This window comes from Stenella coeruleoalba (genome assembly GCF_951394435.1).
Source record: "Stenella coeruleoalba genome assembly, chromosome: 5".
NCBI lineage: Eukaryota > Metazoa > Chordata > Mammalia > Artiodactyla > Delphinidae > Stenella > Stenella coeruleoalba.
In genome coordinates, this window is record NC_137150.1 from 76,720,657 (window position 1) to 76,737,458 (window position 16,802).

The 16,802-nt window shown below is 37.0% G+C and overlaps 1 protein-coding gene across 3 annotated transcripts in view; it reads left to right on the plus strand.

The window, feature by feature from the left end:
• Positions 1–16,802, plus strand: part of HSPBAP1 (HSPB1 associated protein 1) — a 67,409-nt gene that overhangs the window by 8,112 nt on the left and 42,495 nt on the right. For all 3 annotated transcript variants that reach the window (XM_079921339.1, XM_079921338.1, XM_079921337.1), the window contains exons 2-3: positions 4,319–4,504; positions 11,975–12,156. In XM_079921339.1, the coding sequence (XP_079777465.1) occupies positions 4,319–4,504; positions 11,975–12,156 (368 nt within the window). The remainder of the gene's footprint in view (positions 1–4,318; positions 4,505–11,974; positions 12,157–16,802) is intronic.

Genomic DNA, 16,802 nt, shown 5'->3' on the forward strand with positions numbered 1-16,802 from the left:
TTCACCATCTCCAAAGAATTGTTACCAAAGCTGTAATCAATCATCTGAATAACATGCTACATTTAGAGGGAGAAGAGACTATTGTGCGACACCTAGATCACTAATCATTTTTTCCAGCAGTTTCTGTTAGAAATTGCTACTTGCTGCAAGTTTAGACCTAAATACATTTATTCTTTAAAGGCTTTTGAGGTTGCTTCAGAATTTTTATAGCTCTTTGCAAATATCCCTGGCATGGAATGATTGGGTGCATCCCTAGGCTATTTAATTAATACAGTATAGACTGTATTCTTCTTTAAAGAAAATTGTAACACTTCAATTTGTTAATAGCCCAGTTCATTGTTGATTAAACGATCAGAACCCAGATTACTTTTATCTCACAACCAGCTGATTGTTTTATTTCACTGATAGACCTGAAATTCTTCAAATATGCTAATTTCCTATTATGGTGAGCATCGTACTGATCTACTCTGCATATGCTTTATAGCACTTTTCATTCATTTAGCAAATGTTTGAGCATTTAATATATTCCAATCACTGGGCCTGGTACTTTCTCAGCAAACTTTAGTTTTTAGAGTCTCCTATTAAATAACCTTTGGGATGTTTGGCATTTTTTGATCAGATCATTAAATACTTTTTTAGAAAATTTAATGTTATGTTAGAGGAAAAAATATTTATTTACTTCTTTGAAGCTCCTCTGTCAAAACACTACTCGTGTTACTAATGCCCGCGTACTTAGGTGTACAGATATGAGAACTGTTTTGAAAACATTCAAAGCCGTGTGATCTATTGGCTCTGATTTAAGATAAGCAGCATAAATAAATCGTCACCCCCAAAGGACTGGTGCTTCTGTTTTTCTCTGCCTTTTAAAGTTCTAGAAGCAAAATGTTCAAAGCTTGAACATTTTACAAACGTAGAACTGAAAGAATGTTACAGTGAGTCACACCAGCCATGATTCATCCAGCCTAAGCCACAGAGCACTCTCTAGGGAGAATATGGTTGTCCTTGAAAACCATAGCCTCAGAAGGCAAGGTGCTATACCAGTTATGAACTAATAACAGAGTCCTGACTATGAGTTAATGTGTTTATATGAAAGCATTCAGGGGATACAATTTTGCTGGCTTTGGTTCCGGGGCACAAAGATGGACATCTTTGCATTCTTTCAGCCGGTGTTTGCAATTTCCTGGGCCTTTCTTTTATCTGTTGAGATGGTTAAACATGATGTCTGTTTTCCAGGCAGGATATAGGAGAGGAGGATAAAGGGGAAAGGCTGACTCAGCAACTTCCAGATATATATCTGGCCACTCCTATCTGCAAAGGAATCTGGGAAATGTAATTTTTCAGCCGCTCCCATTGCCCAAAGTTCTGTTAGTGAGGAAGAAGAAAGCAGTAGTGGGTAAGGTAGGCAACTAGCAATCTCTACTGTAGATATTAACTACTCCCCCCACCACACATACAAACATGTGCACAAACCAGAACATTCCTCTCTCCCCAACAGCACATGTGGATTTATTATCTATGGATCCATCTAAAGCTTCCCTGCACCAGCTTATCTTTTCGGGTTATACTGTCTCTCTGTTTTTAGTGCTAGTGTAAGTCCTACAGTTTTAATTCTCTGGAAGCAGGATTATGCAGTAGGAGGAGCATTGGACTTGGAATCAGGGAACCTGACCTATAGTCCTATCATCACTGGTGTTTTGACCTTTGACATCTGAACTTCCATTTCTTCATTTGGATAATGGAAATAAAATACCTTCTGTACCTGTGTTTTACAGGCTTCTTAGAGGATCCAATGAGCACTTTTATTTTAATGTATATAAAAGTGTGTGGCAAATAGTAGAGCCTTATACAAGTAAATATATGGTATTGTTATGATGATGATGATCAAAACCAAACTCTCATCTTCCTAACAGAAGGAGATGTCACTCCTAACCTTTCTCTCGTGGCAAGTCACAAAGTCTGGAAACCTCAGTCTTCCTTACAGCTGCATCTGCCTCCTACCCCACATCTCTTCAGTCGTAATAGTCTTTGACGTTGTTCTCCTAGTATTTCTCCATCTCTACCATCTCTGCCTTCCTCACTGCCACCCTTTGTTGTTCAGGGCCTTATTACCACTCCTCTCACTTAGCTGTTGCAATAACTCTCTGAGTCAGTTCCAGTCCCTACAGCTCCACACATTGCTACAGAGCCCTCATTTTTATTGTTAATGAATTGAATGTACCAGGGGACTGTACTATGGGAGAAATATTTAGTAAATTATTTTTCTACTTTTGAGACATTTGGTTGTTTGTATTTTCGGGTTTTTTATTATAGTAATAGATATTTTATGCATATGTGTGTACATATATATACTATAAATGAATATGTATGTGGCTTATGATTATTTTGTTAAAAGCAAATTCCTCTAACATGAGTTATTAGGTTAATGGGTGGTTCTTTGAGACTTTTGCTTCATTTTCCCAGTTGTTTCCCAAAGGGTAGTACTAATTTATATGTCACAAGCAACAGGTATTATCATGAATGAATTGTAGCTTTTCATGGTCTAGCAAAACTTTAAAAATATATAATAAAAAATGTGGCTTGTCCATTTTCATACACAGGGAATCCAGGCACTCCAAGTCCAGGAAGACTTGGTACATTGCAATCTAGGTACCCCTGTGCTTACATTTATAGGCTGGCATGGGTTAAGACCTTTTTTAAACAATTCCTGGTTACAGCCTGTTTTCCTTAACAGGGCTCTTCAGTAGGTAAAGGTCACTTAAAGATAAACTTGGGCCTTCTTTTACATAGAGACCTAAGAGTGCCTCCTGTCTTCCCTACTCCACGTAGCCCCACCTCTGGCACCGCCCATCCCCTGAAGCAGCCACACTGATGTCCTCACATGAGAGCCCTGACTACCCAGAAGGGGCCACAGTGTTCTTAGATGTCAGCTCCTGAGGGCTTAGAGCCTGCTCGCTTTCACCACTGGTTTGGGAGAGGTTTCTGGGTTTTGTCCTTGTCTGAGAAAGGAGGGCCAAACTGACCTAAATTTTCATTTTCTTTAAAAACAAGCCTCACATTCAGACAACTACAAATTACTCAGGTTCCTCGATGAGTCCTTCTCCATCCCTCCTCCTTTTGTCAGAAAGTTTAGAAGAAGGTTGGTTGAAGGGGGAATTTGGATTATTCATGAGCTTTTCGTAATTTTTTGAGTAAGTGTAATTACAGATTAGGTAACTGAAATAGAGGGGTTAGCTGATTGTACTAGAGAATCATAAATTCATGTTTTGGGGATCAGAGTATGAAGCATTTTTCAACTTTCCCCCCAAACTTTCATCTTGAGATGTCTTTAAAGAGAAACTTATTGTTCTTTAATTTTTTTTAATATATATTTTTATAAATTTATTTATTTATTTTTGGCTGCATTGGGTCTTCGTTGCTGCGCGCAGGCTCTCTCTAGTTGCACCTAGAGGGGGTTACTCATCGTTCTGGTGCACGGGCTTCTCACCACGGTGGCTTCTCTTGTTTCAGAGCTCGGGCTCTAGGCGCGCAGGCTCAGTAGTTGTGGCGCACTACTGTGGGCTTAGTTGCTCCGTGGCATGTGGAATCTTCCCAGGCCAGGGCCCGAACCTGTACCCTCTGCATTGGCAGGCGGATTCTTAACCACTGCGCCACCAGGGAAGTCCCCACTTGTTCTTTTATTTAACAAATATTAATCTTTACCCTCCTATCCCGGATTAACATTCTATGATTGAAATTTATTGAAGTCCTCAGTAAGTCACAGTGTTAGTTTGTGCATATTCCCTTGTACAGTTTATAGATGCAGTCAGAATCAAGGATTAACACTGATATCCACCCTAGCACATATTTTATCTTTTTAAATCTTGCAATAAAATAATCCCCTCTCCCGCTCCCCATCCACTGCTGTGTGAATGCGGTAGTCTTTTTGGCATGAACATGTGCTATATCAAGTAGAATTGTTGCTGAGTCCAGCAACACTAGTTGTTCAAGAGTAGGTTCCATCAGCATTTCTTACATAATTCTCTATTTAGGAAATAATATTGTCAAAAAATTGCATCTTTTAAATGTACATAAATACTTGGAAAGCCTTTTTAAAAAAACATTTTTGACATTGAAGATTGTAAATATTTTCCAACATTTACAATTTAATATTTGAGAAAAATCGTTGAAGAATTATGGCTGTTTGAGGCCAAATATTTATGTAAAGAGTAATAAATGAAGTGCAATTACACAGAAGGATTTGCCATAATAGAAATGATATTAGCTATTTATTCTTCATATTATATGAAATAACTTTTTAGTTATTTATTTCTCTCCCTAGGTAAACATGTCAAACCTTTTACACCAGAGAAAGCGAAAGAAATTATAATGTCTTTACAACAACCTGCAATCTTCTGTAACATGGTTTTTGATTGGCCAGCCCAACACTGGACTGCAAAACATCTTTCTGAGGTCCTTCAGGGCAAGCAGATACGATTCAGGATGGGAACGAAACGCACAGATACAGGTAGGACTACAAGGAATCATCATCATAATGTCTCTTCAGTAGCATTCCCACATTCTCAACCGTGGTTTCTTTATCTCTAGAGAATCCTTTATTTGAATCCTCTTTTGGACCATTTTCAGATAGGAAAACTTCATTAGAAATTTTAAAAGGACAGTTTAAGATAATTTTTTTAGACTAAACAACCTATAATTTATAACCCCACATAAAATGTATTTGTTCATGTATCATGGTTCATTGATCATAGTAGACACTTAATAAATATTTGTTAATGTGCTATTATTTATGTGATTGAAAGAGACCAATACTAATCTAACAATCCTTTCTACTTTTGACTCATGTGCAATGTTTCCTTTTATTTGTCGCCTCACTCACTATTTATAGTGCTCAGTCTGGGTGTAATTTTACCTCTCTGCTTTATCAGCTGCCTGACTTCTATTGCATTACATAAATGTGAAACATATGTGAAGCTGTTTTTTTATCCTCTTAAGCAGTCTGATTTTGCCAGCTCCCTCTTCATCCCTGAAGACTTGTAACAGCTTGATTTTTTGCCTTAAGCCAGATAAAGCAATTACTGTTAATCTAAAGACAGTTAGTTTATAGGAAAGAAACAATTTACATTAGAAACTGTTTCTAATCTAAAGAAGTCCATGACCACTGTCTGGCTTCAGAATATGTGTTTAACTTCTATTTAAATATGGGTAAATTTGATAGTCTAGAAATTCATAGTGTCTTAAGCATTGCTGTGAAGTGGCTCTAAGAATATCTATTAATAACTTAGAAGGAACTAGAAAATTACCCAGTTTCTCTTCCAGCTTCTCCAGGCTTTGTTTTCTCATGTTGATCTTCTAGTATATCTCATATAATTATTGGGTTTTTGGTGTCTGGAACCCCTTTGTACTCCAGTGACAGGTAGAGCAGGATTAATAGACCCGAAACTCTTTGGCATCTCATTCTAGTCACAGACCAAAATGTTTATTGTATTTTTAAATTAAATGCTAGACCAGCAGCAGCTATGTAAAAATCAGCTTGTGCTCTTTTCTTCTTGATTTTATTTAGTCAGATAAATTTTCCACTCATTGAAGTGTCTGTTAAACAATAATTTGAAGAAAAATAGAAATTGTAATTTTTTTCACCTCCTGGTTAGACTCCAAATACAATACTGTTACTAACAGCTATTGAGAACTATTGTGTCAGGCACTGTTCTGAGGGCTTTATACACATTAACTCTCTTAATCTTCTTCAAACCGACTTGGAGTGGTACTATTATTATCCTGTTTTATAGCGGAGATACAGTAATTTGACATTTTAAAGTTAGTACTGCAGCATAGAAGAAAAAGGGAAGTAGAAAGTCTCTGCAATTGAGAGAAACTGCTCTGAGTTTTTACTAAAGATAATTTGTTCTTTTTTAAAATTCAGACGATATTCACATAAAATTCACCATTTGAAAGTATACAATTCAGTGGTTTTAGCATTTTCACAATGTTGTGCAACCACAACCACTATCTAATTCCAGAACATTTTCGTCACACTGAAAAATCTGGTTCCCATTAGCAGTCACTCCCCATTCACCCCCTTCTCCAGCCCCTGGCAATCACTAATCTACTTTCAGTTTTTATAGATTGCCTATTCTGGATATATATAAATGGAATCATACAGTTGTGGCCTTTTGTGTCTAGCTTTTGTCACGAATCATGTTTTCAAGATTTACCCATGTTTTAGCATGTATCTATATTTTCTTTTTATTGCTGAATAATATTCCATCATATGGATAAACAAAATGTTTATCCATTCATCAGTTGATGGACGTTTGGGTTATTTCCACATTTTGGCTATTATGAATAATGCTACTGTGAACATTTAGATACACGTTTTTGTGTGGACATATGGTTTCACTTCTCTTGGGTTAAACCTAGAAGTGTAATTGCCGAGTCATGCAGCAACTATGTTTAACCTTTTGAGGAACTGCCAAACTGTTGCCCAAAACAGCTGAACCATTTCACATTCCCACCCCAACGTGTGAGGGATCCAGTTTCTCTACATCTTTGCCGATACTTATTCCATTTTTTATTCTAGCCATCCTAGTGGGTGTGAAGTATTATCTCATTATAGTTTTGATGCATTTCCCGAATGACTAATTTTGTCAAGCATCTTTTTACGGGCTTATTGACCATTTGCATATCTAATTTGGAGAAATGTCTATTCAAATCCTTTGCTTGTTTTCTAATTGAGATTTTTTTGTTTTTATGTGTGTTTTTTTGTGTGTTTTTTTGCCTTTTTGTTGTTGAGTGGTAAAAGAGATCTTCATATATTCTGGATACTAACTCTTATCAGATATATGATGAGCAAATATTTTCTCCCATTATGTGGGTTGTCTTAATAATTTGTTCTTTTTAAAGTTATTTCTTTGAGTATAAATACAGTACTTCCACAAGCAGTGTAGGGTAGTGATGTAAGAGAGCTGACTCAAGTCAGCTTGCATGGGTTCAAAGTTTGGCTTACTCTGTGACTTTGAGCAAGTCACTTAACTTTTCTGTATCTTAGAAATGTTTTCAAGATTAGATGGGTTCATATTCATTAAACATTTAGAACAGTGCCTAGCACATAGTAAATGCTCAAAAAATATTATTTAAAAATAGAAATAATTTCAAAAATTAAAATATACCTTCTCATTTTAGAGAACACTGGAAAAATGGGAAGACCCAAAGAAGTTTAAAAATACTTAGTCTTATTACCAAGAGGCAATCACTAATTACATTACCAAGAGGCAATCACTAATTACATATGTCCATGCAGGCCTTTCTGTATTTTAAAAATAAAATTGTGTTAATTTGAGCAGCCTGCGTTTTCTCTTTTTTTTACTTAACATATTCTGAGCAGCTTCTCTTGACATTAAATAAATATGACTTTTAAATGGCTACCTAATATTCCATTGTATGGTAGTACCATAATTTATCTTTAAAATTCTCCTATTTTGCTTAGATTGCTTAGCAGTTTTAAATTTATAAATAAGACTGTACTGAACATGTTTGAAAATAAATCTTGTGCAAGTTTCTGATTGTTTCCCTAGGACAGATTCCTAGGAGAATGACTGGGTCAAAGGGTGTGAACATTATCACCAGGAGCAGTACTATCCAAGAAGCTTCTTATGCCAGAAAGCTCTGAGTCATTCAGATGGCCTCTCTAAGTGGTGTCTGGTGACTTGGTGACTTACACCTGAAGTATCCAGCATCCACCTGCTTCTCTGTCCGAGGCCATCCTCCAGTTGGGGTTACCCTGCTCTCTCACCTCCGTGGTTGGAGTAGCCTCGTCCTTAGGCCCTGTGCACTCCCTGCCCTCCCGCCTCAGCCATTCTTCATACTGAAACCAGAGACAGTTTGTTTTGTTTTGTTTTGTTTTGTTTTTGCGGTACGTGGGCCTCTCACTGTTGTGGCCTCTCCCGCTGCGGAGCGCAGGCTCAGCGGCCATGGCTCACAGGCCCAGCCGCTCCGCGGCATGTGGGATCCTCCCGGACCAGGGCACGAACCCGTGTCCCCTGCATCGGCAGGCGGACTCTCAACCACTGCGCCACCAGGGAAGCCCTCCCTTACCTCTTTAGAACAGTTCCTCAGAGCATCTGAGAGGCCATCTCCCAGATTATAGTCCTCGGTAACATACCCGAATAAAACATAACCTGCAACTTTTAGGTCATGTGTTTTTCTTTTTTTCTTTCCGTCAACAGGATTTTAAATGAAAATTCACGAAGTGCTATAAATTATGTAATTTGAAAAGAATCTGCCTTGTGACAATACTGTATCTTACTACACAAGAATGTGTAATCTTCACTTACCTAGTTTGTTTTACCTCAGTAAAAAGATTTGGGGGAAAAAAAAAGATTTGGAGTTTTCATATAAGTCTACAAATTTCTTAAAATATTATAAAATTTTTGTAGCTGTCAGGAAATATTTTTGCCTCTTTTGTTTTTCAAACTGTGATTGATATACAAATAAAAGCCATTTATTTTTTGCATGTTTATTTTTTATGCAGCCAGTTAATAGTGTACCTAGTGTTTTAGTTTATTCTTGTGGGCTTTTTAGTAAGACAGGCATATGATCTTAGAAGCAATGATAACTTTGTTTCCTTTCTATTGAGCATGTTTATTTCTGTTTTAGGTCTTGGTTAGAATTTTTCTAGAATGCTTGAAATAATAGTATTAATAACTAGCATATTTGACTGTAATGTGTCTCTTAGTTTATTTTAGGAAGCAGATAATGACGTCATAGTAGCTCTTTGAAACATTTTGGATCAGATTCATTTGCCAACATATATTCTCAGTGACAACACTATACCTCAGCTGGCAGTGATCTGGCAAGCAGATGTAGAAATAATCCTAAACATTTGTTGATAGGGAGTGGAGTAACAAGCAAAAGTCATAGTCGGTACCCACATTCCAAGTGTTTCTTGATTGTGAAGTGATGAAGTCTAACAAAATGGAGAAATGTTTGTTTCACTGCTGTGCAAAAAAATATTTTAGGACTTCCTTTTATGAGAGTCAAAAGCAAACTCAATTTATACACTATTTCCAAATCCTAAACTCAGTTGAGCTTCCTCTTACCTAACATTCTGACAGTAAGTAGGATGAAAGTTGCAGCTGCCTAGGCTACTTTAATGTTAAACGAAAGAACAATAATAATCAAGTTAGAAAGGAGTAATTCCATTGCATAGAATAAACTAAGAAAAACAACTGTACTACACAGAAAGAAATTGTCATGATAACAGAATGAAAACAGTGCCTTTGGTGCCATTATTACCAGGAACGGGTGAAAAGATTCTATTTTGAAATCACTATGTAAATGAAAAAGTCTTTCATTTTCATTCATTCCATTCATTGTAATTTTCCCCTGACAGTAACAGTTCTCACGTGTCGTTTTTTGCATTTTTAGATTTTCATTCTTTTAAGTACAGAACTTGCTGTGATAGAAAATGAAGTCTTCTGATGAGGGTGCAGTACGGATGTGCCTGTGAAAACTGGTCATAACTGAAAAGTCCTCAGTCTACCCTAGGGGCAGGTGGCTCAAGCAATGGCTTTAGTATTCCATTGGATCAGTTGGATTGAATTCTGTGAAGTGAAAACTTACAGGACAGTAGAATGTGTTCAGGCTCACATTGGAGCTTACTGAAATGATTTAGAAATGATTCCATCACCAAGCAGCTTTCTTGCTACATGGGTTTTTGTTTGTTAAAAAACCGTGTATTCCAATGCTGTTATGCTAAATTCTTGATGATGATGTTGATAATATTAAGAGCTTTTATATATTGATGGGTCAGTGTGTGCCAGCCACTATTCTAAAGCTTCTCAAAAATTTTCAAGTTTAAATAGTTCTTAAATCTGCAGGGTTTTATCTTTTAGATAAATGTAGCCTAGTAAAGTTTTCCTGCTTCTTAAAGTCAGGTGACAAGTTGATGAAGTAAATGAAATAAGGGTGACACACACCCTCCCCTCCATTATTTCTCTGCCATTATATGGTTTTAGGATAAAGAGAGGAGGAGGGAGAAATGTGATTGGGATAATCCTAAACAGTTTGAGCAGAAATGGATGGAAAAGATGTTTGAATATCCTTTTCTTCCTACTACCAATTCAGCTAACTTTTAAAGTGCCCCAAGTAAATATATGAATGAATAATAAAAAGTACTAATAATAGTGTCTAACTTTTACTGAGCATCTGCTATGTGTCTAGCATTGTGCTGACTGATTTACATGTGTTAGATCTACATCTCCTTTTGAAAGGATTTCATGTTTTCCAAAATAGATCATAATCAGGTTTCTTGAATATTAACATCCCAATGTACATTTAAAGTATTCAGCTAATTGCAAAAAAAATCTCATTTCATCACTATTTAGGAGAATAATTCTTGTATAAATGAGTTCTACCCATAATAACAAACCACTATGGACAGACAGTAGACTTTTCAAGCTTTCCTGATCAGCCCTCATCTCCGGTGGTCTTTGCCTTTTCCTAGGTGTCTATGGCACAAAATTTGGGATCTAGTTATATGATGCCTCAAATTCCCTATTATTCTGGTTGAAGTTTTCTTTTTATCTAAATATAGTCTAAACTCAAGAGTATTATCTATTTCTTTTATGTTCCTGCAAGCCTGAGCCCAATGCTAGTTACAAATTAGGTACTTAATAAATGATTCTGAAATAAATGGGCTAATGAATAATTGAACAGACTTTAAATAGCTGTTGTCTACTTAATGATTGAGGAGCTCTGTATGATAAATGTGCAGTATAAAGTTGAAAATTTTCAAAAGACAGTTTTTTGTTGTTGCGTTTTTTTTATTTGAAGAAGTAGTTCTCAAACATTTTGGTCTCAGGATTCCTTTAGACTTAAAAACGATTGAGTACCCCAGTGAGTGAGCTTTTTTGTCAATGTGGGTTATATCTAGTGATACTTAGCATTATTAGAAATTAAAACCAAGACATGTCTACTTAAAGAAAAATGCTCATTGTAAGAGCTGTGAGTTTAAGTTTTATTCAGGGTCTTAAAGGACTACGGCACAGGAGATAGCCTCTCAGGAGCTCTGAGAAAACTTCTCCGAAGGGTAGGGAAGAAGCCTGTATGCATATGATTTTTGGCTAGGGAACGTGTGCAGTCAAGCAGACATCTTGGTAAAAGATTACTGCTAGTCACAAATAACAAATATCTACAGCTAATGATTTTAGTGCTTTTCTTTAGGAAGATGCAAGAATCTGGGGTCATTGAAGTTCTTCCCGAGATATACATCTCACTAAGAGGCTTGCTTGTCCAAAGCACAGAGCACGCTGTTATGGTCTTAATTTCCTCTATCTGAAGCACAGAGTGCTTCATCCTGTTATGTCTTAATTTCCTCTGAGAGTGCACTGGTTGGTCAGTGACTGCAGTGGGTTATGACTTAATCCTTGTAGAACTGTTTGGTGAGCAACGCTCTTTGTTCCTCTTTATTTACGGACATTTAAAACTATAAGAACATAAGCACACAGTCCACTAGCTGTTGGAGCAGTGACGTCAACACAATTTGTGTAGCCCATGGAAAACACCGTACTTTTGTGAGAGAATAAGTGTGAAAAGGGCAAATACTGTCGTAGTATTATTATGAAAATAGTTTAGACCTCACAGACCCCTGAAAAGTTCTTGGAGAAGTGATAAACTAAAGTATTCCACTGGATTACTGCATCAGGCTATAGAAAGGGTAGTTTTTTTTTTGTTTGTTTTTGAAAGGGTAGTCTTTAATCTTAAGGTTAAAATTGTGTTTTTTACTTTTAAATTTAATCAAGAGTATTGTTAAGTGTTGTAAATGGTTCTAATTATTTAGCAAGTACATAATTAATTTCTAATTAATGTTAAATAATAGTTAATACTTCCTGGTTGAAATTATCCTCATTTAAGAAAACAAGAATATTTGGAAACTGTGTTCAATGTACATTTAAAGTTGGGTTCTCTTACATTGCAGCTCCTCAGTTTGAAACCACATGTAGTTACGTAGAAGCTACACTTGAAGAGTTTCTGACCTGGAACTGTGACCGATCTAGTATTTCTGGACCATTTAGAGACTATGATCATTCCAAATTCTGGGCTTATGCTGACTATAAATATTTTGTCAGTTTATTTGAAGACAAGACAGATATTTTCCAGGTAAGTCAGTACATTTCTTTTAATCATAGTGTAACTTGTTCTTGAGAAAAGATCACAAATTAGAATCTCCTTGGTACTTTTTTTCCTCACTGTCTTTTTCTCTGAAAAGTAGTCACCGTGAGTCTTGACTATCCTATTTACTCAAGCCCAGAGATTTGCTCAAAGGAAGTATAATGTTTGGCCTACGAAGATGAGCAGCCTTCTTATTTTCCTAGTCACCAGACTTCCTGCACACTCTCTCCTTTGCCTTTAAACAGCACCTGAGCTGATTTGGAGTATATCAGAAACATGGACTGTGTGTCCAACTTCCTTTCCTCCTGACCTACATCTAAGTCCTTGTTCTGTCAGTGAGGCAGATAGGGGTACAAAGCTGATTACATGAAGAAGCATTCAAGCATTCCTAGAATCCTAGAAGCCTTCCGGGCTGCTGCTGCCGTCTCTCTCTGCTCTGGGGTGTTTAGTACAGGTTTATGGCCCGAAGCAGAGAGTGCTGGGCTCCCAGTGTTTGACTGTAGAAGTCCTGCAGAAGGATGGGGGTGCTTGCAGAAGTAAGAACGTGGACGTTCTTTGCCACGCGCTGACATAACTGACGGCAGTTTGCAGACTACCATATCCTCTTTTCAAAGTGTTTTCTACCTCAAACTGCCAGTTCAGTTTGTGGGGTGATTTTGGAAACTCCCTGCTCTGGTTTCTGTGTGTCTTAGGCATCGGCCAGCAATGGGAGTAGTCCCAGAAAGCTGTTTGAATGACTCTGCCTTGCCCAGCGTCAGGTCAAGGTTCTAGAGTCCTTCATCCTGCCCCTACAGGATATATTTTGCCATCACAGGAGGCTGTTCACCCACCTGCTCTTCTCCTGCCGGTCACCACCACTCTCCCTCTGGACTTTCCTCTCATGCAGGCTGATTGTCCTTGGACTCTTGAGTCATTTTCCATTCAGCTTATATTTTTTCTTTTTCACTTTGAGTGAAGGTTTGGATGCTGGTGCTTTCATAGTTATAATATTATCATACAGCTATCAATACTTTGTATCTTTCCTTTATTAAATTTTTTAATGTTTTACTTAAATTTTGGTTTTTGTAAAAAAAAAAAAGGAAAAACACATCACTTGCCCCATAATTGTTAGTTGAGGATACTTTTTTTTTCTCACAACAGTAAAAGAAATGCATTGGTTTTGAAAACATTCAGTAGATGTTTTCTGAATCCAAAGTCTATACCAAATCTATTATTTACTCATTTTTAAATGATAACTTTGAGGTAATTTTTTTAATAACCTTAATTGTGATTACTCTATGGATCTTTAATCCTAGACCTTTTAGATATCATAGTTAACTTTTAGAGTATCTTATTAATATTTCTCATACCCTAACCAACCCTGTATATTAGACTAGTAGTTTATTACTCCATATTTCAGGTAAAACACTGTAATAGTAATATTTATCAAGTACTCATACTTGGTGCTTTTCTAAGTGCTTTTCCTTTATAATCCCCACAGTAACCCTATGATTTAATAATTATCCCTATTTTAAGAAAAATGAGGGCTTCCCTGGTGGCACAGCGGTTAAGAATCCGCCTGCCAATGCATGGGACGCGGGTTTGAGCCCTGGTCTGGGAAGATCCCACATGCCACGGAGCAACTAAGCCCGTGCGCCACAACTACTGAGCCTGTGCTCTAGAGCCCTCGAGCCACAACGAGCCACAACTACTGAAGACCGTGTGCCTAGAGCCCGTGCTCCGCAACAAGCGAAGCCACCGCAGTGAGAAGCCCATGCACTGCAACGAAGAGTAACCCCTGCTCGCAGCAACTAGAGAAAGCCTGCGGGCAGCAAAAAGACCCAACACAGCCATAAATAAACAAACAAACAAATAAATAAATTTATAAAAAAAAAGAAAAGTGAGGCACCAAGAGATTAAGTTAAACCTTTTCTGAAATTATACAACTAAGAAAAGAATAAACTAAGCAGTCTGCCTCCACAAGCTTTAACTACTGCACTATATGCCTGCAGGGGGTCTGGATACGTTCAGTCCTGTGAGGACTACCCAGCTGGGATGAAGGACTTCTGTCTGTGCTGGATCTAGGCTTACTCTGCCTTGGGTGAATCTCTAATCTGACCCCATCAGTTGTTCTGTTTCAGCCCAGGCATGGTAGCACTGTGCAGAAACGTGTCCTATTTATTAAGTGTGGGTATAAAAGGCAGCCTTTTGGTAATGTGCTGGAATTCTAATTGAGCCCTTATAAAATATGATATTTTTAGTTAATGAGTTTTTTTCAGCTCACATTACGGTGATTAATTCTCTAGATTAGAACAGGCAAATCTGCTATGAACAACCAAGTCCATTAAGATTATATCATTTTTTTATCTCAAGGTTTTCTGAGCATGAAGTGATCTTACATCAAAGGTGCCTAAGTTGTTTTACTTTTACCACTATAATTCATTCAGTCACTAAATCTTACTACTTATTGTTTCAAGCCTTCTTCCGTCTGTCATAAAACGGTGGGTAGTTAAACATTAAAACTGATAATTTTTTAAATGTTTATTTAGAATAAACTCATTGTATGTGAATTTAAGTGACATTTTTATGAAAGTAATTATATTCCAAATTTCTTTTTAATGTTATGAGAGTAGTGGCATTGTTTTACATAGTTGGCTCTTTAGTGTCTGGCTTAATAGAAGACAGCTTGTTTCTTCTGTCTGCTTCATTCAGTCTTGCGATTTTTGGTTTGTTTTAAGTATATGAAGAATATCTTGCTTTACACACATGTGCAGCTGAAAAAGAGAGGAGCATTTTGGCAACCTTTTTAGATAATTGTGGATTTTTTTGGTATTCCACCAAATTTGGGTTGTTTCTACCACTAATGAGTAGTCTCTTAAACGTTCGTTTGTTGCAATCAAGAATCGGAACCCATGGGCTTCCCTGGTGGTGCAGTGGTTGAGAGTCCGCCTGCCGATGCAGGGGACACGGGTTCGTGCCCTGGTCCGGGAAGATCCCACATGCCGTGGAGCGGCTGGGCCCGTGAGCCATGGCCACTGAGCCTGCGTGTCTGGAGCCTGTGCTCCGCAACGGGAGAGGCCACAATAGTGAGAGGCCCACGTACCCCCGCCAAAAAAAGAAAAAAAAAAAAGAATCTGAATCCGTGATCAATGAACCCTTCCTAGTCTTTCAGTAAAATCCATTGGTCTATCTTGCATGGAATGGATCTTTTGTAATACTTTTCATTGGCCATTTGGGAAATACTGGTTTCCTAAGCTATATAGATCTTCGAAATGTTGATGCATCTTTGTATACTTTATTATAAAAAAAGTGACATTTGTTAATAGCATCACCATTCTCATCAGAAAAGTCTTCTAAGTTTTAGGAAGCTTTCTAGCTGATGAGTTTCAAGATACAAGTTTCCAAGATAATTTTTATTCTATTCAAAATATTTTCTTGTGATTTCCCTTGCGATTTTTCCATTGACTTATGGTTTACTTAGAAGTATAATGTTTAGTTTGCACATATTTGGGGATTTTCGAGCTGTCTTTCTGTTACTGATTTCTAATTCTATTGTGTTCAGAGAACATACTTTGTATGATTTCAGTTCTTTTAAATTTATTGTTTTATAGCCCAGAATATAGTCAATCTTGATAGCTTGGGCACTTGAAAATAATGTGTATTCTGCTGTTTTTGTCTTTTATAAATGTCAATTAAGTTGATTGTTCGTGTCCCCTGTATCCCTACTGATTTTACGTACACTTGTTTTACCCATTATGTAGAGACAGGTATTAAAATTTCTCAACTGTAATTGCATATTTATTTCTTTTTCAGTTTAGGTTAGTCCGTTTTTGTTTTGCAGCTAGTAACAGTTTAGGGTCATACACATTTAGGATTATTATGTCCTCTTAATGGATTGATACTTTATCAAGATGTGATGATCCTCTCTTTCCTGAGTTCTTCCTTGTTCTGATGTCTACTTTGTCCAAAGTCTGCTTTGTTTAGTTTGCCTTTGGTTAGTGTTAGCATGAAGAAGGAGTACTTGCTATATGCTTCCATTTATCTAAAATTGTAGAACTTGCAAACAAATGTATAGTGACAGAAAATAGATCAGTGGTTATGTAAGAATGAGGGGGTAGAGAGAGGTTACAAAAGGTTATGGGAAAACTTTTGGACATGATCAAAATGTCATCTTGATTGTAGTGATGGTTTCTCAGGTGTATATGTATGTAAAAAATTCATCAAATTGTACACTTTAAATATACACTGTTTATTGTACATCAGTTATGCCTCATAAGGCTGTTTAAAAAAAAAAAAAGAATGCAATGCTATTAGTACACTTTGGTTCCACAGCTTGACAACAGCAGTTTTATTCACCGTTGTTTTTGTGCCATCAGTGCAAATGTCAACACAGTGAAATAGGAAAATAACATCTTAGTAGTATTATGAAAATAGTTTCAGCCTCACAGATCCTCTGAAAGGGTCTCAGAGACCCCCCCCCACAAGGTCTGTGGACCACTTCGAGAACCTCTGGTCTACATCATCCTTTCTGAAATTACTCTCCTCTAGTTCTGACTCCTCCTCTAATTATTTCCAAAACAGTTTCTTATGAAAATATTTAAATATGTTAATTATATTCACAGACATTTCATGCCTTTAAATTGTGTAAGGATAAT